We start from the raw sequence: 27,889 nt of genomic DNA on the forward strand, positions 1-27,889 counted from the left end.
ACCAGCGAGCAGTGTCGGTAGTTAACCGTGTTAACCTCTTTCATTGTGATTGTACAGCTGGTGACAGTGACGAGCGCAGCGTTGATATTTTTCAATGCTTTATGACTGGAAAAAATAGCCGAGCATTTAGCGTTCAGTGCAGAATTAACAGTCAGCACCTCGACACGCTGCTAGCGTTCATTAAAACAATTTAATAAATATGCTGTACTTAGAAAAGCATGCTGAGGCAGATGGTTTTGGCGCAAGCTGATTGGTTCAAATTGACCATGAGGTCTACACCCAGTAGGATGAAATGACTGCAAACAATTCTCTATGAAGGGTGTCCAGACCCATATTCACACAGATACATTGGGCCAGAAGTAAGGTGATGGGTTAGTAGGAGAAAGCAATAATATAAGTAAGCAAAAGAGAAAGATGAGCGAGATGGGGACTGAACTGTAAGATGAACTATAGAACTAATAAATAAAGAGAGCAAATTGGTCAATGAAAGAAGAATCCCAAAAGAGTACAAAAGTAAATCAAAGGAGAGAAACCAGCTTTTCCAAAAGAGCCCATTTTTGTACTTCCAGAAACCAAGTTGACAGTGAAGGAGTGACGCAGTCCGAACACATTTCTCTGTCCATTACAGATGAGACAGTCTCCAGTTCAGTCCACAAAGTCTCGTCACCAAAGTCAAGCAGTGTCAGATGCACGTCCATTGCAGGTTACATGGAGGGTCGTGAACTCAGTCAAATGACACAAGCTGATCTAATCCGACTGTCAGTACAAGTTCTGCCGTGACAACTCTGCTACCAACTCTTTTCAATGCAAATTACAGCTGGAGTCTGCCTTCTGCAAGCTACGAGGCGACGACGTGCTAATTTAAGACTATTTTGCATTATCAAAATGTGTTTGACAAGATGCCTGAGAGATGAAAACTAAATATAAAGGATACGTCAAACAAGCCAAACTACTCCCACATTTCAAACTCTGAAAGTAGTTTTTACTGTGTGAACGGTGTGATAGAACAGAAACAAGTTAAACTAAGGTCATTCAGCAGAAAAACAAAGTGGAAACCAAGAGGATTTATTAGTGACTGGTTGCATCACAGAGATGCAGATACTGTACATATCATTCATGGTCAAATGAACAAGTCTGATGTCTCCAACTCAGTGAACGCAGCATGTTGGAAGAAGTACTAAGTAAAAGTATCACAGTGTAGAAACACTCTGCTACAATTACAAGACTTGCACTGAAAAAAGTAAAAGCATGAAAATGTATGTTAGAGTACCAAATGTAAAACTCATCCTGCAGAAAAAAAACACAGAATTGAAGTATTGTATTGTTACAATTGCGTACATCACGTTAGTTGTAAAGCCGCTGTTAAAGGTGGGACATTGTAGCGTGGATTTCCCCCTCTTATTTAGAAATTGAATTTAAACAAGAATAAATACTAATTTGATTGTGGTTTATATTGTTTTATTAATCAGAATCTAATAGCTAATCAAAATCATCAATGAAAAGTAGTAGAGTATAGAAATAGAATATTTGCCTCAAACTCTATTAAGCACAATACACCACTGGCTGTCAGTCTTGACCAGAGCAACTGAATTTGGGGCCTTTTGTTGTTTTGGCCCTCCACAGCAAGCTCAAGCTTCTTCCTCTACATGGCTCTCTTCAGTGCTGTAAAGTGTTAAGTTTCCCTATTAAATTCCACAGGCCTCTTATCTCTGAAGAATGATGGTATATTGTGTGTCTCTCCTGCTGACGCTCATGTGCTGTTTGTGTGTCACTGACTTTGTGCTGACAGTCAAGACGAGACATCGACACAATAAATAAAACTAAGAAAAAAAACGGACTGTTTTAGACAATAATTTCTGCAAAATAATTTCTGCAAAATAAATTTACATTTTTGACTCTTCATAGGAAATAATTTGGCCCCCTCTGATCTGATGAACAGTGTGAGGAGAGGATGCTAAACATTGGCATCAAGCAATTAGAGCTCATGCTACATCATGTCATGGTTGTTAAAGGGGGGGGAAACAACATCCGTTTTAATAACATTACAGTATAATAACCCAATCAATGCATATACTTCTACAGGAGCGACACTGTTTTCTTCTCTATCTGGTTCCACTTGGTAAAAGAACACAATGGAAGCAGCTAATTTATGTTCACCTGTTGTCACAACAAAGCTGGCACTGGTGCTAACTAACCCAGAATAATCTGTTTACACTTGAAAGTGGCAAAAAGGGCTGTTTTTCACTTAAAGAGGAATTCCACCAAATGAAGGCATACATGTCAGTTTGTTTATCATTTGAGATGAACATTAAACCTTTGTAAACAGACGAGTTACACTTGTATCAAAAGCTCTGCAACAAACTGGAGACATATACATATGGACATGGGGATATTACGGTCATATTACAAGGAAAATAAGATCAATGATTTTGGAGGTTTGAATAAGTCAGTTGAATATCTCGACCTCTGTTGCAACAGTTTTAACTTTGTTTTTTAATGTGTCTCTCGAGAGTTCCTGGGACTTCACAAAAGCACAATCCTAAATCACTGCAGGGCCCCTTTGATGATTAAGTTGGACAATAAACCAAAACATTGGTCAATGTCCTGACATGATTGCTACTATAGCTCGTGCATTTAAGTTTTGCTGCCTCTGAGCGGACCGATATTTCTTCGAAGAAGCCTTTCTTCCTTGGTATCACTGAACTGCTGAATGAACCAGTAAAATACTCAAATGTTAAGCACAAAATATGCTATCATAGTATCAACAATGGACATCTGGAATCCAGAACCATTGGCTGTAAATTTTAAAATCTCATAGCCTATCAGAAAAAGCCTGAGTGCTAAAGGCCGAGAACACCTCTGATCATAGTCCAACATATCTCTGAAGCAGTCTGTCTTTCCTTGGGGAAGGGGGGGGGGGGGGTTGTTGTTGACGCTCCATGATTACTGGGAGTATTTTTTATTTTTTTTTCATTTAATCTGAACCACTTCTGCCACCAGCAGCTGCTCACACACACTCTGAGCCCTCTGAAGTGCTCGTCCTCTCCCTGTGTGGAGCTGTGGCCTGCGGGGGATGATCTGCTGGCTGGCAGTGCCGGACAGTGATCGTTATCGATGGCTCTGGGAGGATGGATGAGTGGAGCCCTGTGGGGCCTCTGCTCAGCTTTAAGTCGTATTGGTAGGAGCTGGTGATGAGAGAGAGGGGGAGTCCTCCCGGAGCAAAATAAAAAGAGGAGGGGGACACACCTCACTCGGGCCTCACTCCTGTCCCAGTTCACACCGCAGACACACAAACTTTGTTCCTTTGTTTTAGCCTCTTCACTCATCCTTCCTGCTTCATTACCTGCTGCCGATCATCCCCGTTTATCGGACAAATACAGCAATCTGTCCTGTGTCTACATGCCTGGTGGGAGGACTTCTCATCACTCAGGCAGCTTGGACATACATCAGCAGGGTAGTAGATTACATTGCGTATGCACGCCTGCCCGAACGGTAAACACTGCGGGCGCTGAGCAAACTCCCCGTCTGGGCCGAGACTTGTTTGATTGTACACCTCAGCTTGTCCCTCCGAGAGCCCCCCTCCCACCTCCACCTCCTCCGCCTCTGCTGCAGTGTGTGGCAGGCAAACTTCTAACATCCCCACAGAAAGGGGAAGAAAATCATTACTTTAAATCAGTTTGGCTGTTTGCGAGAGGCGCTCAGGACAGGAGAGCTGAGGATGGTAAAGCGCAGGCTGTCCTCATTGATCCGCGAGGCCCTCTAATCTCATTAACTGGCTCTTGATTTATTGAGATGGGGCTCTGAGTGCACCAAGGTTATGGAAGCAAACACCCGCACTGCTCCCCCGCACGGAGGGTCGCGCCGAATTGAGGTCAATTGACTGTTTGGCGGACCCACGCTCCCACAATCCCTTACACCAGCCATTGCCTTCTCATTAACAGCAGGTTGTGGTGTGGGATGTATGTATGTGTGTGTGTGTGTGTGTGTGTGTGTGTGTGTGTGTGTGTGTGTGTGTGTGTGTGTGTGTGTGTGTGTGTGTGTGTGTGTGTGTGTGTGTGTGTGAGGGAGGCGACAGGCTTGGTAAGAAGAAAGAGCGCATTAGGGGATAAATTATCAGCTGTAATGAGGTGAGGCAGGGCTGCATCCAGTCGTCAGAACCTTACAAGCTACACAACAGCGCTAATAATGCAGCAGCGATGATACAGGCATCAAACCGAGCTATTGATTACACTGCAGCACACAGGTGAATGGACCAATAAATAAAGATACAATCCAAACACACATCCAATGTAATTATACACCTATTGAGCCACTGTGATATATGACACAGCTGCAATTTGCTGATTTCTGCATGCGGTTTGCATAATAGGGAGCATTAAAATAAAGCTGCTACAGCTGACAGCAGCCACACTTCAGTGGCTAGTGACCACTGAGCAGCTAAGTGCAGCGACTGAGGTGAATGAGGGGGTGGTGTATTTATATTAGAGCTACATACATCAGCAGGTCAGAAGGCAGCATGATAATAATAATACAAAAATAGTCCTTCAATATTAATGCATAACCATTTATATGAAAAATCTGGTTAAAAGCCTGAAGCTTGGGACAAAGCTGAGGGCTGGTTGAAACCTGCAAGAGCTTTACAAACCTCACAAAAACACTGTTTCCACCAACTTCCTCATGAAGGAGAAGAATCCTTACGATGGTGTAACTATATCATGTTGTATGTTCTCGTATAAAAAACAAATTTAGACTACAAATAGCTGCCTGAAATATTTATAAAAAAAAAAATGCTGATAAAACTGCATTTAAGAACTCTCACTTTTCATTTATGCATTCTTTATTTCTTGATTGCTGATTAATTGTTTATTGTATAAGGTATTACACATAATTAAAAAAGCACATCACTATTTACCAGGATCCACAGTCATGCCTTACTTAGCTTGCACATAGTATATTCATATTATATAGATACAAAATGCAAGTAATAAGGGAAAAAATAAAAGCATATCTATTTATTGATGGAATTGTGAAGTATGTGATATATATTTGATAAATTAATTAAACAATAAATCAATTATTTGAATTATAATACTTAGTTTTACTTATCAGAATTGATGGTAAGCAATGAAGTGCATTTACTCAAGTATAATGTTGAGGTACTTGTACTTTTCTTTAGTATTTCCATTTGATGCTACTTTAAACTTCTGCTCCATTACATTTCAGCATGAAATATTCTTCATAGTCAAAGTCACATTTCAAATGAAGCTTTGACAAAGTGAATAATAAAACAAACTTTTAAAATCGAACACATTGTTAAAGATTAAACCAGTGGTTTCCAAATGTTTAGGCTTTGGACGTCTTCCAAAAAGCAGTGTCACATTTCAGATATCGGAGTTGTTAACAGCTCCAACAAACAGGATATTTGTTTTTCCTTTAAACTTCTCACATTTCAGTAAATGTTCAAATGATTCAATATCTCAGCTTCGATCAAAGATTAAAAAAGAAAGTCCAAAAGCTAAACACAGATTTGTGAAACAGAACTTTCCTCTCCCAGTAATCATCTGACGACCCCTCACATGTATCTGCTGTCCCTGGATGGAAAAGTGGATAGAAAGTAGTTCAAAGCAGCTCCACCTGCAGCGCCTGCTTCAGTATTGATAATGTAATGCTGTTATGTATATGTATCTATAAGTCAGAGGGAACAAATAAGTACTTTAACTACTGTACATTGCCAATAGTTGGGAAGTAGGAATTTTAATGCAGGACTTTTACTTGTAATGGAGAATTACTACATCGCTGTTTCGGTACTTTTACTTCAGCAAATGATATCCTTCCATTAAAGACCACCTGCAGTAAAAGTCAGGTTGTCAGCCTTGTTAATATGTCGATGAGGACTTTTTAACATGCTAGAAGACATTTCATGAGTGAAACAAGCAGTCAACACCTTTTACAGAGGTCTCTTCAGCTGCCCTTTTCTCCCACATCTTACACTATAATACCGTCTGATTTACCCCAGCATGACATGCACTGTCATTCCAACATCATCTACATAACTCACTGTGAGTGGTCATTATGCTTTAGCTAACGGGTGCACGAGGGTGGTTCAAACGGTTCCGAGTCCGTTCCTGGTGTGCACGAGTGGAGTGCTCCGCTGTGAACGGAGCAGAGGGAAGATATAACCCTCATCAGTAAATATTTAAAGTTACCTCATCTGATCAAAGTCATAACCTGTGCTGCGTGTGTTTTTGCGACCACCGGTACATGTGTATTTGTGAATTTGTTGTGGACTTGAGCAAAGAGCACACAACAAATTTAGTCTCAAAATCAGGAAATGGGCAACAGAGACCCGTGAACTAAGTCCAATGAAGCCTGTCGAGGTGTTTTGAGTGACATTAGCTTTTCAAGAGCAGAACGTCACTGTCTAAGACCAAAGTAGGCTCTTCAGGATAAAAGTACAACTCCATGTGTTTTCTTTGACATTTGCGTGGTTGTGCACCAATATTTCATCTGCCAGGGTTAGACTGTCAACAATAAGTTCGACTGCTCTGAGACGTCTGAGGGAAAACATTCGGTGCAAATAGCCTGAACTGTGGTGTGAAGGCAATTGGGTTCAACACCATGACAGTGAGATGAAAACACACACGAGTTTGTCACCCTATACAACATGGTTGTTGCTCCCCATCACCTCTTGATCCGGCTCTCTATGGCTTTTTTCTGTTCCCCAAAAATGTGGATGTGTGCTTTGTGCTCAAGTTTCAGGTCCATGTTCAATTTGCCAATAAGCACATACCAGTGGTCACAGAAACGGGTGTAACTCAGATGTTGGACCTCAGGCAACATAAATTGGAATACCTACTCATAAAAGTTATAGTTTGCGCCTGCTCCATACACATTACTGTGCTGTGCTCCATTGGGGAACAACAGGAACAGTCTCTAAACCGTTTGATTGCCCTTTGTATAGAAAACAAAACTCCCACCTCGGGGTCAGTGCTGCCTTCATGTATTTGTCTGAAGTCACTCACCTGGTATTCACTGGGCCAGAACGTGCTAACGGCGAGCTCCACCTGGTGCCACTGGCGACCCTGCGAGCCCGAGATATTCCACACGGCGCTGCCCTTGGAGCCCCCGTTGACCCGGATGAAGACCTGCAGGTCCCCGGGGCTATGGCCGTCGCGGCTGTACAGGAAGTAGCTGAACTGGATGCAGTGGGTGTCGTTCTCGCTGAGCGGGAGCAGGAGCAGCTGAGCGCGCTGGCCCCCGAAATGCTGCGAGGAATTCACCATCATGAAGGACCCTGGTGGGGAAGGAAAGTACGGACACTTTTTTTTTATCTTTAGTACTTAGTATCAAATCAAATATGGCTCATTGTGCAGTTCAGCTACCAAGCAGACCCTCACGGGCAGCTCACTGAGGTGAATACAGCTAATAGAGAGAAGTTTGAAAGTTTAGAGCCGGAATGGAACGACCTTGCCAAGCAGAGGCTCCTCTTCAAGACAGAACCTACACACACTTCACAAATAGCGGCCATTTCAGCATTTTCACCTGCCAGACGGAGCTGAGTGACTTGAAATATAAGAAATAACAAGATCCAACTCTCCTCTAACACCTCAGCCCGGGATAGATATGTCATGTTAGTTTTCAGCGGTTGAAGAACGTCTGCCTCCTTTTTATTTTTAAACCTCCGAAAAAGAGCCCGAGAGCCAAAGTTGACAGGCTCAAGGTTGTTACTCGGAATATCCGTGAGATCCTCTCTGGCTATTTGTCTGTATTTGGTGTGTCTCCGCTGCTCTCTGCTTCCTGCTTTCACGCAGCTTCCATCAGTTTTGCAGCGCTGCCTCAGATCTGCTGTGTTCAAAGCTGCAGCTCCAGGTGTCACGTCGGACTTTTCTTTTTTTGGACGGAGGTTCACGGAGTCACTGCTGGCTCTCCCATCCCGGCAGCGCAGCAGAGATCCCCCTGGCTGTGAGAGCAGCGTCACAATGGATGGTGGGGGAATGAAGGGGGCAGGTTTGCCTTTGACTGTGGCCTTCAAAGCAAATATCAGGCTCAATTTGAAGTGAAAAAAATGTGTATATAAAAACAAGAATATATGACTTTTTTACCTTGCTTTGTTGCCAGTTTTATTTAACACTAAAAGCAGCACATTTACAGCTCTTGTGTGCAGTTTATGTCTAAATATATTCAACAGTAATTGTGTCATGTACACAATATTGGAACTTAATTAATTCATTAGGTCTTAACTGACCCGTCCAGACTCGTAAGGAAGTGACCATATTTGGACAAGCTGAGGAAAACCCGGCGATACTACGTCCCACCCACAGATAGCTGTAACCTGACTGCACCACAGACCTGTCAATCAAACAGACACACCCCCAAAACACAGCTTTTTGAAGCTTATTATATAATTATTGACAGGTTTATTTTCAGATAATCTACCAGAAAACTAATAAGAAGGAGCGACTTTAGCTAACAAAACCGAAATAACTCGTGTCAAAATTGTATTGACTCAGAATATCATGAGACTAGTTGAATGTGAGTCTAAGGAGCCGGAGGCTTTTTGGAGCCGACCTCCAGTGGCACTCGGCTATACTGCATCTTAAGGCACTTCTGCATCTGCCTCATTTTTCAGACCTGGAAGCTACGAACACTTTTATATACAGTCTATGATTCTGACTCTTCAAACCCTGTGGTAACACTCAACAAGCATGGACACTGAGCAGCTGACTGAGGATCTGAAATGAAGCAATCTGATGCCCACAAGGCAGAAGATTCTATAAAAAGATAGCAGAGTGCTTCCAGTTGGAAACTTCCACTGTAAGAAATGTCATTAAGAAACTGCAGGTATGACTGTGGAGCTGTGGAAGTCAGGAGAAGACGTGATAATTAAACACTCAGAGGAGACTGTGCTGCAACCTGATGCACCAACAGGGTCAACATGGAGGGAAACCAGACGGAGCTCTTCCACATATAGAAGCTGAAGCTTATGGAAAGACTCAGTCCCATGACCACTGAAACTCTGTGGGGGGATCTTAAACATGCTGTGCCAGACTAGAACTTGAAATGAACTGCAAAGCAGGAGGTCTGAAATCAGGAACAGCAGCTAGAAAATCCCTTCAAACTGTGTCATCTTATGGGGCTCAAAGCTTTGCACATTTACAGACATTGTTGGCTGGATGGGTTATTTACTATTTATTTCACCTCCAATGGTGGAATGTAGCAACTACATTTGGGTTACTTTACTCAAGCAAAAACATTTTTTATTTTTCCTTAAGTATTTCAATTTCATGCAACTTTATACTTTGACTCACCGAAAATCCCAGAAGAGCAAATATTGTACTTTTTATTTCATTACATTTGTCTAACAGCTTTGGTTATTTGTTACTTTTAAGATGACAGTATTTGTATTCCCTTCTTGTCCAGTGAAAACCATTCATCTCTAAATCTGCTGATTTGGAATTTGTCTGATAAAGTGAAGGATTAGATGTTGCTTTGTGGGTTGAGAAAGATATCCTACTGTCCAGGCTAAATAAACTGTTAAAACTCACTTGGATTCGCTGGAAAATGTATTGTTTTTCTGAGCTTGTTGACTGGTTAGAGATATGTTACTCATACAGAACAGAAACAATACAAACATGTGAAAATCTTATAGAATGTGATGCATTACTGTATACTAGTTCAAATAAGCACAACCTTTAATAACAACAGCAGTGAAATCCACATTAATGCAACATCCAAAAGCATAATATATAATAATACAAGATTACAGGGATTATTTACTGCACACTGTGTTCTTTTAATTTGTTAAACTTTAAGTACATTTTGCTGGTAATACCTACATACTTTTACTGAAGTAAGGTGTAGTAAGGGTGCCCAAATGTTTGCATCCAGCTATAGCTTGTGATATGCTATTAAAACTGATTATTATTATTATCTGAAACTGGGGGGGGGGGGGACAAAATTACAGAAAAGAGGGCCCAAAAAAACAGTCCTCACTTTATAATCATCTATTCACCCATTTAAATACATTAACTTCACAGTGTGAGATGCTTTTAAAATTCACTTTGATTGTAACTGTGTGTAAACAAATGTTGGCCAGCGATGAAGAGAAACACCAGAATACAAACAGACCAGCAGTCAGCTGTCTGTATTTATTACCTTGGACTGGGTAAAGCGGCCTTGGGGATCCCATAGTTTCCTGCCTAACTTATAATCATCCAATCATCATCATCAGATCAGCTCTTTGATGCTGCCCTGCAGGAGGGCACAACGCTCGCTAATTGCAAATATAACCTTCGCATCCGGTGGGTTGCTGCTGCTCGACACGGCCGAGGCGGGCGAGCGCGGGCGGTGGGGATGCTGGGTAGTGTAGTTGCCGAGGCCATGTAGTGCAATCACAGCCCTGCCTCCTGCCATTAATCACACTGACACGGTTATTAGGCCATAATGACAACCAAGGGAACGCTTAAACCAGAGAGATGGCTGTAATACTCACACAGTGACATGCAGGACAGATATCAGCACATACTCCTCTCTCTCTCTCTCTCACACACACTCTCTCACACACACACACACACACACACACACACACACACACACACACACACACACACACACACACACACACAGTTTACAGCCTCAAAAGCAGACTCGAGCATTGCTGACCTTCCCGGGAGTAAGATGCGGCCTCTTCTTTCTAATCCCTCATCATTCCTCCCCCTCCTCTATCATCTTACATCCTTTTTTTTTTCTCCTCTTCCTCGGCCTCCTTCTTCACACCTTCTCTCCTAAACGCAGTCTTAAAGGAGCATACGTGGCAAAAAATGTTGTATTCATACACAAAAGATCCACCATCTCTTTTCTGTTTTCAAGTAAACGCAAAAATATAGGCGTCAAGGAAAAACACCGGCGAAGGTATTTCATCAAAAGTAATTGGTGCTGTTAGTACAGACTTTGGAGTGCTGTGTGCTGATAACAAACTACAGATGATATTTTTGCACTTTAATGTGCTCTGAAAGACGGATTCTTCCTCTGAGTGCAGTTATTTATTTAGGCAAATGTGAAATGAACTCAATTATGTAGTTTGTGTTATCAAGTAATGTCCCTTGCCTGGCTCGTGGTACAGTGACATCATTTAGTATTAAGAGGGTGGTTTAACGTGTAGCTCAGCCCTACTTACAGAGAAACTTTTGATTTATTCCATCAGCCTTTAGCTTTAAAGAAAAAAACTAAACAAAACAAAAAACAGGTCAAAAGGTGAGTCAGCTCCGTGGACAACCTGGATATAAAGAGATTTAAAATGCATGTCACAAAGCCTCCCTGACCACTGTCCGCTCCCTCCCTCGGCTCCATCCTCTCCGCCCCCAGAAGCACGGATGAGACGTCAAACTGCCAGAAATATCCTGTGATAACAAGCAGCTGCTGTCCTTTGAGATCTCCCTGTATTCTTGGACGACGCAGAGATTTTATTTTTTCTGTCTCCCTCACCTGCTCGCAGGCGAAAGCCGTGCAGGCTCTGGTTAAGCCCCCGCAGCCCCCGCAGCCCCCGCTGCTGCTGCTGCTGCTGCTGCTGCTGCTGATGATGATGATGATGATGATGATGATGATGATGCTGATGATGCTGCTGCTGCTGCTGCTGCTGCTGCGGCTTTGATGTGCGAGTCCTCCAGGGGGGGCTCTGTGGCTAAATTGCTTTTTCTTCAGCGATGAGAGCTGGAGCCCCTCATTGTTGGAGGGCGAGTCTCCAACTGTCCTTATGACAGGGTTGCATTGGAGAGAGTGGCGGTGGGGGGACAGTGAGGATACACAGCCCCAGCAACAATCATGCTGTTTTTCTCAATATATTCAAATAACTTTAAGCAACTCATTCTGTTGGGTAAACCAAAAATAGACTCTACAGTATCTTTGGTTATGGAAGCAGCAGTCTCTGTGGGATTCTGCTGAAGCCACCTAGTGGTTAAATAAGTGAAGAACACCACAGGTCCTCCAAGTCCCTACTCTTTGAATACAACAGCAGTTTTTCTGTTAGGTTTAGGCACAAACACAGCTTGGTAAGGTTTTAGGGAAAAGGTCAAAGTCCGGATTAAAATGTAAGACTTTGATGTTACAGCATGAACACTCAGCAAAAGTCAAAGTTACGTCCTCTCTTACAGCTGGGCTTCATGCTTATTCTTTAGTTTTCTCTCCATGTTGTGATCTGCATCATGTTGCTGATTCTTCCTCGTGTATTTGTATACATACACTTCATACTTTATATTCTAGTATGCTATCTAACTTCACAGTTTCAATATTTTCTACATTCTATATTATCCTAAATCTTGTTTGCTATTGGCTGTAAAACAGGCTCATTAACATTTAATGGTGAAAAACGGTTTATCCTTAAATAAGCTGAAATGTAATGAAGGACCAGTACAAGTTGTATCAGTTGAAAGCAGCTGCTGCCATTGAATGTGCCCGCGGTACTGACAGCCATATTGGACTTTTGACAGGATGCCCAGACAATCAGTCCTCCTCTTTACACTCCACAAAGCCGAGACTTATTAAGTCGTCTTGGATAATGTGCTCGCGAACATTCATACATTCATCCAGTTCTTACATACATTCATACCACAGTTTTTTTGATACCAATTTTATAAAATCAATTTTAAGAAAAGGAAAATTACATTACACATTACAAAACAACTCTTTAATTTTAGAGGGTGAAAGTGTAAGCCATGTTTTTTTTTCTGTAACTAAAATGTAAAGATGTCCTGTAAACACTTGACATGCAAGTTAATACTGAACGCTATAATTTACTGATGTTCCCTAAACGCCTCACCTGCTATTAGTGGACGAGCCAGCTGGCTGCACACAGAAGTCTTCATTTACTGAAGCGCAACTCAGACAGATGTGTGGCCGGAAATTTGTGAAATAAGGTGTTCTAATGTAAGATTTATTCAGTTAAAACAGAGTGGGTGGGCCGCCAAAAAGAGGCTACCCACAGTAAATACTGCTGATCACTGATGCCGGTAAAGCGTCAGTGAGTGAAGTTATGCGTTTTAAAACAAAAATGTGTTACCAAATGACAGGCGTTTTTTCTATATTTAAATAAATACAAATACAATGTAATATAATACAATACATTTGGTTGGTGCCATAAAAGCACTGAAGTTCAGGACCCAACTCAAAAGTTCTGTCTAAGTATATTAAAAATTCACTCTCCTTTTGCTCTGCATCATAAAAAGCAAAGTTTTAAGCCGGAAAGCCCCCCAAAAAATAGCTGAAAGACACTACAACGGTAAATAAAATCTGCAGAATCAGACGCTCATTTGCTATGTGTTCATCACCATGAACGACACCTGTAAAATTCCACATCGTTTGACCCATAGTTCAAATAAAAATATGTATCTGCAGCTTTAAACCACAGCGTAGCATCATATTAGTTGATTAATTAAAACATGTTTCAGATAAAGTATCACAAGTACGAGAAAGGAGCTCCTGAAGGTTAGCACACTGGCACAAATCTGTCAAAAACAGGCCCTGCATCTCTTTTCAATTTAGTTTGATGGAGTGAGTCAACATGATTGATACAATAATTAGAAATTTGATCAATCTCATGAAGATATTAACATCTCTGGATAACCTTGCTCCACATTATTGATGACACACATGTACAGAGAAACATACCATAGCACACACAAGCTGGTGTAAAAAATAAAGCGCACGCACGCACGCACGCACGCACGCATACACACAATGCAGAAATTCTCCATGAATCCATAAAAGCTGATAAGGCTCCATCTATTTCTCCCATGACCCTGCCAAGGGCGAGGGAACATGCATTAAGAGATTAGGGGACGGCCTCGGCTCCCTGAATTCATATCAGAATGTGGGGTGGAAACCTGAGTCATAGGTCTGCTCGCTTTTATCACACTTACACTAAGAAAAAAAATAAAATAAAAAAGAAACGAGAGGAGCCGAAAGTGGAGAGGAGGGGCTGGGAAGTGCAGCAAGAGAAGAGGGAGAGATAGTCGGTGCTTTTATCTTTATGTTTGTCTCTGTCATTTTTCGTTAGCATCCCTCCTCTGCCATCAATAACGCTTTGTAGAACTCAGGCAGCCTCGTTCTACACAATGACAACACCATCTTTCCTTGGAAAAGGCAAAGCAAAACCTGATGCATTTTAATCCAATTTTTATCTAACATTCTTTACCTCCCACCACCTACCGCCTCCACTCGCCTTGAAAAACAGCTAACAGTCTGCTTTCTGCTGATGTTGATCATGATTGTGATTTTCTTCGACCACCCTGCCTCCAGGGTGTCTACAGAAGGGCATCCCAGATTTTCAATTTGGACTCTGAATTTGGTCTTTCAGATCATCATCTGCTTTCTGCCTTTTATTCTTTTTTTTCTTCCTCTCTCTCTCTCTCTGTGATATTGCAACCTGGAGCCACGGTGACCTCAGATGATATTGCACATACAATAGACGTGAAGTGTGGCCAGTGCAGATGATTGGGAGGGCAGAGATTGGTCTCGCTGTTTGTTCCTCTTTTGTATCTCTAGCTGTAGTGTGTGATCTGCTCGGCTGGCGGGAACACTGGAGCCGGGTGCTTGTTTACTGGAGGCAAAAAGGCAATGCAGATTTTGCCATTTACAAAGTGACACAGTGCTTACAGCGTGCAAATGGGGAAATCTGCAAACCAACAGCAGCTGGTCACTGACAGAGCCTAAAAGCCCCGCAAACAATACGAGTCTGGCTGAAGCTGACATCTCCAGCTAATAAATTCCCCAGGTGAGCCTCAAGAGTCGAGCAGATCAACCTGAAGACTGCCGACAACAACAGAGACATTACTCTATTTCTACACCGACGCTCCCAAGATCCACCGATTAGCACCACATACCGAGCCAAATGTGCCAACGGCTCTGGTTGTCTTTGCAAATGTTGCATCACACACAGCGGTAACACCTGTGTGCTGTTTATGATGCGGGATCACACACGTGTACTTCAGCAATATTACACCAGAGGGTGCGCTGTGATGTCATTATTGGCTCGAAGTTCATATTGTGATGCAATTCGGTCTCAAAATATCAAACTTTTTGTTGTGAACTTTGTTTCCATGGAAACACATGAGGTATGACTAAGAACTGGAAAACAATCAGCCACGTCAGCAGACTATAATGTAACGTATGCAATGTTTACCACTGCAGCAACGAGGCCGACTCTTAGTCACGACGTAGCAACAGAGACGGTTTGTAGTTCTAGAGATCGGTTCTCAAACTGAATTACAGCACATAGAAACACTGAACTGCTTAGCTAGCTCAGTCTTGTTGGTAGTAAGATAACTGCTAAAAAATTAAAAAAATAAAAACCAAGTGTAACCCACTCACTGGACTGAAGTCAAGTTAGCTGTCGTGTTAAAACGAGCCAGCAGCCGTTGGATTTGAAGCGCCTGACTGTCGGTGATGTTACAGTAACACCACTAATCCTTCTATCAATAACACACGAGTCAAAGGAGTTCTTATTAGTTCCCCTAATACTGCTGATTGGTTTATATCAAGTCACATGATGTGGTGCTCCTGGTTTGTGGTGGTGGGGAAACTCGAATTCAGCTGTTTTTCATCTCCTGAGGGAAGAGATGCGGCTCTTCAGCTGCTAAATGCTCGCTAGCTAATCACTAACTGTGTCTGTGCGCTGCTGGCTGCTCAGCAGCTCGTGTACAGGGAGATTTTACAGATTCTTCTGTGAAAACAGCTGCCTGCTGTGGCTGAAAATGACGCCACGAGAGCAGTGACAGTGAAGCAAAAGAGTGAAATTGAGGGTCAGACAGTTGAGCAAGCAAACAAACAAACAAACAAACTCCCTATAAAGCTCCACGCTGCCGACGGGGACCTGCAGATTCAGATGATAAGAGGCTATGAAAATATCATTTATAGCAGTTTGACATTCATCAATGTGGAGGTTAAACATTTTGTACATTATTACCAACTGGTGATGATAACATTTTATTCAGCACCTTCAATGGAAAGATTTGGGAAACAGATTTCAGCAAGAAAAAAGCCAACTGGGGTAACTGGGGTAAGAGGTGCAAGCCTCTTACAGCTTTCCAAAAAGGTTCAATTTAACAGAAAAAATATCTAAAGCTTGCCTTTTAGTAAAACTAAATTCCGGTAGCTTGCCCCAAACAATATATTGTATTTTATTCCTGAGTCTCAAATATTATTCTCCGATTTCAGTCGCAAAAGATTCCTGCAAATGTTTCAGAATAAAGGCCTTGTTAAGAAACAAAAAGTTTCTGTCCACTGGCTTGTAATCTGAAACAGATACAGGAAATGTTGAGTTTGTATTAACAGTGTAATGAGGATCAAGAGAACTGTGAATATGTTATTTCCTTGCTTGGAAAATAAAGTGTCAGAAAGTTGTCCTGGTGTGTTCCAGCAGCAGTAAACCTTGACAACTTGTTTTCCATTTTTGTAGTATTAGTTACGTTAAGATTATACTTGGCTCAAACTCAACACAAAAGATTGGAGCTGAAGTGGAGGAAAGTTGCAACCTCGCTAGATGCAGGTCCAATGGGGCAACACAAACAAAGAACATGAGTCAGGTTGTAAACAAATAGAAAAAGGCAAAGAGAAAATTTAAAACCCAAGACGTCTGTTGTAAACATACATGCCCAACAATGGATCTTCCCAGCTCCAGAGGTGGGCCTGTGGGAGACACTCACGGTCAAAGAACTGCACAACATGGAGGCAAAGCAGGAAGCTGGAAAGCTTTTTAGGCTCGTGTGCCAAACAAGCAATTTCCATTGAAATAAAGCTCAGGCTTTGAGTCTGATATCCAGTTCTCCTTAATACATCCATGACATACGGTCCCGCTGCTAGGTGAGCAGCCACTGTTGATGTCGACATAGGGTAAGGCTGCAGCACCTCGCTGACAATAAATAACAAGACTAGGTCTAAACTGAGCATATGGTTGGACCATCAATGAAACGGTAGAAATTGTAAAGATTCGAGTCCTTACTCCGTTGAAGTGAGAGGAGCCATCTGAGGTGGTTGAGGCACCTGATAGTAAAGCCCTGGCACAGCCAAACATCCCTCTTAAAAAAAAAAAAAAAAAAAAGAGGCAAAGCAACCTTTGGTGGAGACAATGTTGCACAGTCATTCAAGAGTCACACCACGTTTTCAAATAAAGTTGGTCAGCCTCTATCTTCCAGTCACTGCTTTGAAGACCATTAGTCCAACAGCCTTAAAAAAAAATGTGTGTTCATTAAATAAGGCTCAACAATCATTCATAAAATACACTCACAGCATTGTTTCAGAAGGAGGGCGAGGTTAGCTGGGGCCAATAACCCCCAAAAAAGTTCTGCTGGTGCCAACTTTTCAAGCACTTCAGGACAGTCTCTCGAGGCAGAGATAAAATATAGACTCTGGGTTACCTCCAAAAGTAAATGGTGATTTTAAACTCAAACCTAAACACTGGTCCTACGTCAGGCAGAGAGTCCAGCCCGGCTGACTGAGACATGAGTAGATGGAAGTGGACTCTGGATACGGGGAATCTTCTCAGTGGTAGAAATCAATAGTGCATTAGCAGCCGCCCAGCAACAACGTGTGGGCTGACTATCCTCCCTTATACAATGCTAGCAGCTCTCCGTCTTTCCCCTGCATCTTGATATATCCCACCCGCCCTCAGCCTCTTCATCTCATTCCTGTGATCTACTGTTTGTTTCATCTCAGCATCCTGGAGGCCTTTTGGGGCGCTGGTGCTCTGCTCTGCTCGCCATGCCAGTGTTCCTTGCTCTCTCTAGCCCATTTCTTCTAGGTTTCTCTGGTCATTTAGTAAACAGAGCATGTCATTTCCCCAGCCCTGCACCTTCTCTGCTTCGGCTTGTTGTAGAGGAGCAGGGATCAAGGCAGGGACATGCAAGACTAACAGGTGAAGCAGCAGGGAGCTTTCCCCCTGAGGCACCACCTCCCCCTGAAGGGAAAGATGTATAGTTACATCAGTATAAACAGTGTTGGAAACAACACTAGTCTCTGAAATACATCAAATTACATTTGTTCTGTTGCTGTGGCCGATACCCTGACAATAATTCAATTTAGGACCATCTTTGACACACAACCTTTCGGCCTGTTGCAGACATTACGCAGGGAATTTATACGATGGCAAAGTTCACGTTAAATAAACCTTTGATGAATACTAAAAGAAAGTGTTTCAGACTTCATACAACATACATTTAGTAAGGGAGGAAAAACGTGTTTTTTTTCTTTTGATCAAATCTCTACTTTCTTCTTGTGAAATGCTTGACAGTGGAGGTGTAGTGGTGCGTACGCTCAGGTATAAGATGTATACCCACCTCTGTACAGGGGGAATCACTGTATACTTACCTAAAAATAGCCACAGATACGTTTCAATGCACATCTTTCAGAGAAAAGCTGCAGTCAATCATGTTACAGACTTTGATGCATTCGGTGGTGTTTACTGTGCAGAGACTTTTGTTCCCTGGATTCAACCTTTAAAGCAGGGCATCCTTATGCGTTACGAAGAGCTGTAATATCACCCGGATAATTACAGTGCTAAGCTAAAAAGGTACAATATTGCTTCATAATGTTATTTGAAAAGTTTGGGTATATTTGGATGCATACTTGGACTCTTTTTTTGGTGATTAATTCTGGTGAATATGTTTGTTATGAGCTCCAAGAGATTATCTGTTCAAGATAAAACATTGTTTCTTAAATGACCAGTTTGGAGAGAGATGGCACACAAGGAACCAGAAACCAGAACATATAAAATGTAAAGAGTTCTATAAATAATTTGTGGTTCTCTGTTTAAAAACACAAAAAACATGCAGTTTTTTTTGTTTTGTTTTTTGCTTTTTGATGCAATTTTATCTCCTTCATATTTATGCCAATTAATAAATTCAATAGTTGATGTTTATACATTTAATCATATTTTCTAGTGTCTTCCTCCATTTAAGCCATCAGCAATGGTTCTGTGATGTTAACATGAGAAGTTACTCATTATGTAAAATCAGTGAGAAATAGGTTTTAAAAAAGCAACCTGGTAAAATACTGCATCAAGTTACATTTGTAACATTTGCTGACATGATGTCCCTCCACTTGTCATTCAACAACCCTCAAGTTTCACAGTTCACAGAAACACAAATATTAAGTGGCCTCTGAGCCTGTAAACTCAGTCCAAAAAAAGTATTTAACATTCCTAATTTTCTCAGGAGTTGGAGGAGACCAAACCAGAGTCAAGCAAGAGTGGATGTTGTCCTACATTCACCAGGTTGCCAGAAACCCACCTCCACATAAATGCTGTTGTTGTTCTGAGTCCTCTTAATGTGTTAATAAGCAACTCTTTGTTAACATGCTCACCTTATGCCAACATTAGAAAACTATAATGTTGAGCTTAAAGGATGCTGTGCTGCCCCCAAGTGGCCAAAACAGTTGCTTAATGCAGGTTTGTTAAATGTTTGTGAAAGTAAACGTTTACGTCATTACCTTCATTCTGAAAAATATAAATGTACAAAAGTTATATCTCTAATGCCATAAAACTAATATTTTATATAAATGTGATGTACAATACATAACTCATCTTGCAGCTGATTTTTCCCTTTTATCTCCAGTTTATTTGTGTTTCTTGTTTTCAGTTTTGCATGAGCTCGCAAGCTAGTGCACAAACTGCCGGGGTCATGTGGCTGCAGGTGGATCATAATGTTGTTTTCCCTCCACAACAAATGTCAGGACACCTAAAAGCATTTATGTAATGTGATTTCTAGTCTAAAAAGGACTGCATGGTTTTACGTCTTGCTTCCAAGACTATTTATGACCGTAGTCAGCTGGACTTTTCCATTAACATTGTAACAGATAGCGCATGTCCTGCTGATAGATCAAGTAAACCTTTATGGTTTAAACACTGTCTCTCCAACCATCAAAGTGTTCATTAACCTATAATGCTGCTGTAGCGAAACAATTTCCCCTTGTGGGATTAATAAAGTAATTATCTATCTATCTATCTATCTATCTGTCTATTAAAGAGAAAAATAGATAAAAGTGAAAAATGGGAAAAATACACTATCTAATGTTGTGTGTTATTTCATATGTCTGCCTCATAACTGCTTTCCTGATAACAACTAATGGATGAGACCGAGGCTATGGTCCTTCAGGGTGAGAAAAACCACATCCTTCAGAAAGAATGCTTCTACTTCAGACAGTCATATTATCACAGGTCTGATGAGTCCAAATGGATGTATCTCTAGCACAGACAATAGAAATAGCCCGAGCGGTCGCAACCTAAGAGGCTCCATCATGGTCTGGACCCTGAAAACTCTCAGACATCAAGTCGTACAAAGAGGCGACGGAAAGAGGAGACTCACAACATCCTGTAAAGTACCAGGTACATTACACAAGGCAACCTGAGAATAAGTACTCAGGTAGAGTAACCTGAGGTAAAGAAAAGGAAGAGGGCCAATCGATTAAAGCGGGTCCTGCGGAGGATCTGTCCTGTGTCCTCAGCTTCAGTGCTGCTTGGCAAAGACAAATAAAGCTTCTCATTCCCCCAAACCCATCTCCTCTCGAGATAAGCCTGTTTCTTGGCTGTATTTGCCCTTCAGTGATAGGGACGGTGAGAAGTGGGTGGGAAGTTCGAAGCCAGCAGCCTAAAATCTGATTTTCATCAGTTGGTGCAGTGCAGAGCTGCAGCATCTGTGTGGAAAAGGAGGAGATCGAGGGGGAGTGGTGGTGCTGGATCTGCCAGGCTGGATCAAAGCCCATTGCAGGTTCCACCACCCACCTACCCCGCTCTACCCACCTCCACACTCAGAGCAGCTGCGATAAGGCCCTATCTGTTACAGTCCTACTGTGTGCCAGCGGCGGACATGGAAAAGTAAAGTGCATCTGGAGGAGAGAGGCTACCATCTGGTCCAGATCACCTTCAAGCTGCAAGGACCAGCACTTCTTTCCCTCCACCTGTCCCTTCCCCGGCCGGCCACCGAGCCCTGACCCCGGGGAAACACTGTCAGCCAGGGTTAGCGTGGGCAGGCACATGTTGAAATGCTGGATGTGGAATCTGAAAACAACAGCACCAATGGCACTAAAGTTAACCGTCGCAGTTCTGCCCTGATACCAGGTTTGAAGTCGAGCGCAGATACAAATGTTTTCTGACTGAAACTGCTGACAGCTGTGAGTTGGTGATAAATACAAAATCCTTTCATTTGACAAAAATCCCTGAAGTGAAAAGTGTTTCAACAAGAATTTCATTCATTCAAAAGCCTCGAGATGAGAATTAATATGGAGTACCAAAGAGTTCCTAAATAAATAAAAAGCAAGTATTATAATATGAAGAGTGATGAATGAATAAAGGAAAATAAATACATGACATTACCAGGAAATAGTGGAAACATTCAATCAAAACTGCCCTCAGTATTATAAAATGTTCATTTTAATCCTGAATAATTTAACAAAAAATATATAAACAGTCATTTTGTTTGTTTTTATTTAAAAACATAATTTTCTAACATCATTTTAAAGTCCCAATGTCGTGTTTTCCAATGACCATGTTGTTTTCTGACTGCACTTTAAGTCGCAGAGTCTTCATCTCCATTAGGAGAAACGTAGACCCATTCATGTGATTGGCTCATCATTCAGACAGACAATGTAAGGTTGTGAAATAGCATCTTATAATAATGACCTCAGCATTTAATAGGAATATTGCACAATTTCAGCGTTATATTATTCTGTGTTGTCTTTATTCGTTCATAATTAACTCTCACTGCATGGCTCCTCAGTGTGTTTCTACAATTTCTTTACACGTGAAACATGTTGTTTGTTCACCAAAAATAAAAACTGCATCATGCGAATGCCAGTCTCCCTATTTTCAATTTATGAAATATAAATCTGTAAAATTAGATGTTTAGAAGTGATATTTGTTTCCTAACAGATGAAAATGTCTTCCAAAAACCTCATTCTGTTGTTTTTCAACTGAGTTCCCTGTGTGCACATCAAATACTATTTAAATGTTTTAACAATTTCTTTAAACACCAACAATATACAGTAGTACCTTCGAGAAAAACAGTTTTCACTCTGAATATATTGACAAAATGTTGAATTAAGCAATAAAATGTTTTATATATATGAAATAAAATCAAAGTGTATTCAAAGTCGTATATTGTCATGCAGATAGATAAATCATAAAACAGCTACGGCAGAGAGGTTTAATTATTTCATACTTTCTTATTTGCTAATTTAATTTTGACCACTTTGGGGCTCCATAAACTAAACATATGAAATCCTGTCTTTTTTTTTTTTTTTTTTTTTTTTTTTTTTTTTAACTGAAGAACAGATTAAAGGGTAAAAAAAAAAAAAATAAGGGAAAAAAATTCAATATCTAATTTTGTCATAGGATCTTGACTGTCTCAAAAACAAGTTTTGATTAAAAAATACTTAGACCCTTAGAATACATTTTTGACTGAGAAATATTTTGATGAAACATTTCTGAAATTCTAAAATCACAAAGTATGCCTCAGTGTGTGGGTTGGGGGCTTCAGTCTGGCAGTAGGGGGCACACTAATGCTGGCCTGCAGCATTCACTGTGGCCCCTTAAAATAACAAAGAACCTTTATGTGTTGCGATTCCCGAGCCAAAACACACGGCAGCCGTTTGGATTAAAAAGGCAGGGTGTTTTAAATTTTAAATGTATCATTGAAAGGCAGACCATCAACTGACAGGAGGCCCTTTCAAATCCCTTTTGGGACCGAAGCAACGGACTAACGGCTTAACGCACCCCACACAACGCTGGAACTGCGTTATTTAAAATCCCCCACGCTTCAAACCAATTGGCTGCGAGGAGACACAAAACCAGCCAATGGACCTGCTGCGTGATTCAAATGGGCCAAACAAAAAGCAGGCAGCACTTTCAGTTTATTTGCTTTCACAGATGCACACACACTGTTGCTCATTCAAAAGTCATCGCTCTGCCAGACACAATTGAAAGGCATTTGTAATCCCCAGGATCTTAATTCATATCCTGCTTTGCTGCAGTTTTAATGGTACAGCTTCCAGCAAATAAAGCCTTGGAAATTGAAATCAATAGTCATAAATCAGCATAATAAGCATCCCGGCAGAAGTTAGAGGGAAAATGCACGCTGTTCTCAAATTTATCATTTGACATTTATGAGCGGAACTCTTAATCCTCGGATCGGCTAACGGTGGGAGCAGAGCCGTCCAACTGACTACAAATCACAGCCATCAATGTCCATAAAAGGGGCTGTGAAAGCTGACCCTGCTCCCGCAGCAGCCTCAGGTCAGTAATTACAAGCAAACTCAGAGATGAAAAACTCTGATGAAAGCCCACGGGGAAATAGCAACACAAAGTTACATTACATTCATTATTTTTTTTTTCCTGCAAAAGAACCGAGCGGAGCGTGTTCGGCACAAGGTCGTGTGCTCCGGAGCAAATGACTGACTGCAGACAAAAAGAATCTTTCAGCGATAATGCACGATCAGCCACATAAAATGTAATGAGGGCATCCCGAGAAGGCCCTCTCATCAGTTTTATTGCAGCAAGTCGGAGTTTGATTTAGGGCGACAGAGGTACGACAACAAATAAAAGAGAGCGACACGAGTTTTCATCCATGCAGTCAGGGTAATTCTTTGTCTCTTTTCCTTTACTGGCTCTGTGTGCAATGCACTACAGATGAACTTAACGCCAACAGCCCCCTAGCGTGGTCCCAAAATGCCAGAGGAACAATAGCAGCGGCCGTGGCAGTGGCTGTTATAGTTGTGACAAGGCAGCAAGTGGCTGGAATTGAGAGGGGAAGGGGGTATATCTGTCTGTGTGTGTGTGTGTGTGTGTGTGTGTGTGTGTGTGTGTGTGTGTGTGTGTGTGTGTGTGTGTGTGTGTGTGTGTGTGCGTGCGCGTAGCGGGGTTCAAAGAGGGAGTCCGGCTTTGTTCGCCGGCTGTTGCCCTCCTATGAAGGGAGGGACAAGAAGGGGTGGCAGGGAGACAAAGGTTCCCAACAGACTGGAGACGAGGTAGCCAGCGACACATTAAATCCTCTACACACATTCAATGATCACCCCTCCCACACACACACACACACACACACACACAATCTCATGACAGTGCACAAGTAGAGCAAAGGCAGAAGGAGGGGAGCAAACTGGAACTGGGTCAAAAATCCAATTAATCCGTGACAGGAGAGACGGTTTGGACGACACTCAGAGAGATGGTGCAGGAACACCACAAGAGATGGGAAACAATACACCACTGCCCTTTGACCTGTGTTTGTGTGTGAGATAGAGAGAGATTGGTGTGTGCGGTTATGTGGCATTCATTTTGGATCAAGGTCAGGCTGTGTTTGTTATTCAGAGATGACAGTAAGACTGCAGTTAATGCACTTGCACTAGTGGCATTTCATCCTTTTTGAAGAGATTCCCCAGTTGTACATCAAAAGCAGCTCATTGGGGAGTCTTATTTTTCCTACCTCAGCCACACTCTAACGTACTTTTCTAATCCTCCCAGAGCCTTGCGCAAATCCCACATCCTTTGGGGGGGAGCGTGGAGGCCAGGGATGGAGGAGTTCGGAGGCTCTTACCACTGAGGGGAAACTGGGGAAAATGCATGTTTGGGTTCCCCAGGGACCCAGACATGTTAATGTGGGGCGAATAGGCTGCAGTAGCGGGGTGACAGCAGGGATGTCAGCGGGGCTGCGGTGCGATAGGTGTCAGCTGGGAAAATAAATAATGTAATGCCTGCGGAATGTAATAGCAGTAGTATGATTCGAGCTGGTGGCACTCCTCGGCAATGCTGCATCCTAATGGAAGACAAATTCACAGCCCTCAGCTGCTTCTTCCAGAGTCAGCAGCCCTCCGCAGATGGAAATGCAGGAGGAGAAAGGAAAAGCAAGAATTTAAAAGAAAAATAAATGAAAGAACATTTAGGAGCTGATGTTAGCACTATTGCCTCACAGCAAGAAGGTTCAGGGTTTGAACCTGAACTGGGCCAATAGCCTTTCTGTGTGGAGTTTGCATGATCTCTGTGGGACTGTATGGGTTCTCTCCGGGTGCTCTGGCTTCCTCCCACCATCCAAAAAACATGCATGTTACATCAATTGGTGATTCTAAATTTTTCAGTCTTTCTGTGTTGGCCCTGTGATGGACTGGTGTTCTGTTCAGGGTGTACCGCACCTTCGCCCAAAGTCAGCTGAGATGGGCTCCAGATCCCCCGTGACCCTGTTCAGGATAAAGTGGGTATAGATGATGGATGGATGGTTGGATGGATGGATGGATGGGTGGATGGGTGGATGGATGGATGGATGGAAAGAACATTTAGTCCTCACTGAATCAGAGGAAAGAAAACTATTCCTCAATAACTCCCTGCTGTCTGCCTGCAAACTTCCCAGCATGCTGTCTTTCTGGTCACTCTCCAATCACTGATGTCCCAGCAGGTGTTGTCCATCAGCTGTCAAAGTCAAAATGATCTGCATTCAGTATGGATTCGCCTGTAAAACCTATATGACCAGTCCGGTGTGAAACATGATTACTTTAGCGACCCTTTACTGGTATATTTTGTCAGCTGTCATGAGGAAACTTGCCACCCGCCAACCCTCCAACGACAGTCAGTCTATCTGTCAATCAACTTGAAGTCTTGTATGTGTCACTGAGTGAAGCTCACACACTTTGAGACACTTTAGTTTCCCCTTAACCAAAATCTGTTTGTTTTTGTATCAGTGGAACTTTTTATTTTAGTCATTCCAAGGAAAAGTTTAGTTAAAATGACAATTTAAACTGAATAACACTGGTCTCACAAACTGATTAATCTGATCATCCTGTTTATTTTAGGCCTGCAGTAAATTCAAGTATCGAAAACCAATGTGTACTAGTGAATGAGTAGGGTTGTGTTATCAGTATACCGTAGCTGTTTCTAAAACACCTTGGCTCAGATTAAAGAAGTAGATAAATCAGTGCACTGCAAATGAGAAGACAATCCGGCAACAGAAAAAGATCAGCCCGGTATCACCAGACTCAAAATTACTGTGTGAATATAGAAGTCTTCACAGACTCCACTGAGATATTTTTTTTTCAGTTGTTGCATCCTAATGGCCCCAGACCACTTTGAAACTAATAGAGCAGCCTTTAACCAATACTCAATGTCATCGCATTTGGGCACCCCACTGGTCGTTGATGGGTCTTCCCTACAGAGTGGCTAAACAAACCTCTATGTGAACACAGTTAGTTTCTGGACTATAATCACAGCAAAGACTGAAGCTGTGACTGTAGTTGGGCCACAAGAAGACCGGCTCTAGACACAATCTAAGATGAATTATCCACTATACAAACTATTTGATGTGTTGTTTAATCATTGTTTAGTGTTTTCCCTACACCTACTTTTTGAATTGTGAAATTACCTGATAGAATATTCCCTTGTGACTAAGACCTTGAGGGATGGATATCTGATGTTGTTGCTGTTTCTGCCAGACTATTGCTCACAGCTTCAGTCTGCTCAGTAGTTCTAGTCTGGAAACCCTGTTCGTATTCAGGTTTGTTCAGTTCTCTGAAGGGCGAACCAATAAGAAATTGGTATGGACGGCGAAGTGCGATGACGTTGGTGTCAAGCATTTGTTTCTAAATGTAGTTCCAACAATGGCAGTGCTGGCGGAATTTTGTTACCAAAGCCAAAACAGAAAAAAATGACACATTTCTGTGTAAAATAGGCCTTCAGATCTCTCTAGGGCAGTCTTGTGACTGTTTCTGTAAAAAGAATGAAAAGTTGGACACAGCTATTTTCGATGTTTACTAATGACTTGATGCCAGCAAGTTAGAACAGTGAACACTACTGGCGATAAGGGTCTGTTTTGTGAGGACACTGCTTGCTGGTTTGTAGGCGTTACAGATTAGCTAAAACACAAACTCTAATGGTAAACATGTATCTGACTTGTAGCAAATGAAGCAACCTCATGAATGATTTTGGTGTTGTCATCATTAAACTGACAAAATACAACGCCCGTTACTTTAAAAACATGAAGCTCTGCATGTATAGATTAGAAGGACTGAAGAATATGGAATGAACAAGGACCCCGAAGAGAAAATGGTGGTGAGTAGAAGACAGAGCAAAGTCAATTGACAAAAGATGTGAACATGGGTGAGAGAACAGAGGAGTAGAAAGAGAAAGAAATCAGCTTGGTGAATGAGGGGGCGGATAGATTAATCTCAAGAGTAGAAGGACACAGAGAGCGAGAGAAAATAAAAGAGAAAGAACAACGTCTGAGAGGGTGAAGCCTCCAGTGGCACTCATTTCTGAGGTCGTCTCTGCCTTAATCAAGAATCTGAGGCACCCGCGGGTGTGGCAATGGGCCACAGGAATGTGCTGCTGTAGTCTGTAGGAGGGTGATCAATCAGAGCTGGTGGCCGCCACACAGATGTCTGCTGCACCGTAACTAACATGCACACACACACACACACACACACACACACACACACACACACACACACACACACACACACACACACACACACACACACACACCGAAAGCGACAGTGATGAATTAGGAAACGCTCAGACAGTTTAAGAGTCACTGACTTTCCTCATCTGCATAATAAACTCGCATGATCTCATCTCACTTTGTTCCCCTTTTTTCTCCTCTCTGACTTCAGTTTTCTCTTCTTTCAACCTACATCCACCTTTGTCTGTCAGGTTCCCCCAGACGTACATAAACTCTGTGTTTCAATTTGTCTTTTCTTTTGTTTAGCTTTCTTACCGGAAACCTAAGAAAATGTTTCTTCATTCGGGTAAATATGGCAAATTTATATGTGACAGGACACTGTTTTCTCGTTCAGCGCCAGCAGTAGTTCAAATAGGGTCATGTATTTTTACCTAAAGGTACTCTCTAAAGTACAGCTCCAACTCCAGCAAGAC

At 42.0% G+C, this 27,889-nt stretch overlaps 1 protein-coding gene across 4 annotated transcripts in view; it reads right to left on the reverse strand.

Moving 5' to 3' along the window:
* Positions 1-27,889, reverse strand: part of ptprua (protein tyrosine phosphatase receptor type Ua) — a 230,122-nt gene that overhangs the window by 113,806 nt on the left and 88,427 nt on the right. For all 4 annotated transcript variants that reach the window (XM_069175969.1, XM_069175967.1, XM_069175965.1 and 1 more), the window contains exon 3: positions 7,023-7,294. In XM_069175969.1, the coding sequence (XP_069032070.1) occupies positions 7,023-7,294 (272 nt within the window). The remainder of the gene's footprint in view (positions 1-7,022; positions 7,295-27,889) is intronic.

The sequence above is a fragment of the Embiotoca jacksoni genome, unplaced genomic scaffold (genome assembly GCF_022577435.1).
Source record: "Embiotoca jacksoni isolate LCO1_2020_lvr unplaced genomic scaffold, fEmbJac1.0.p SCAF_7, whole genome shotgun sequence".
NCBI classification, from domain to species: Eukaryota; Metazoa; Chordata; class Actinopteri; family Embiotocidae; genus Embiotoca; species Embiotoca jacksoni.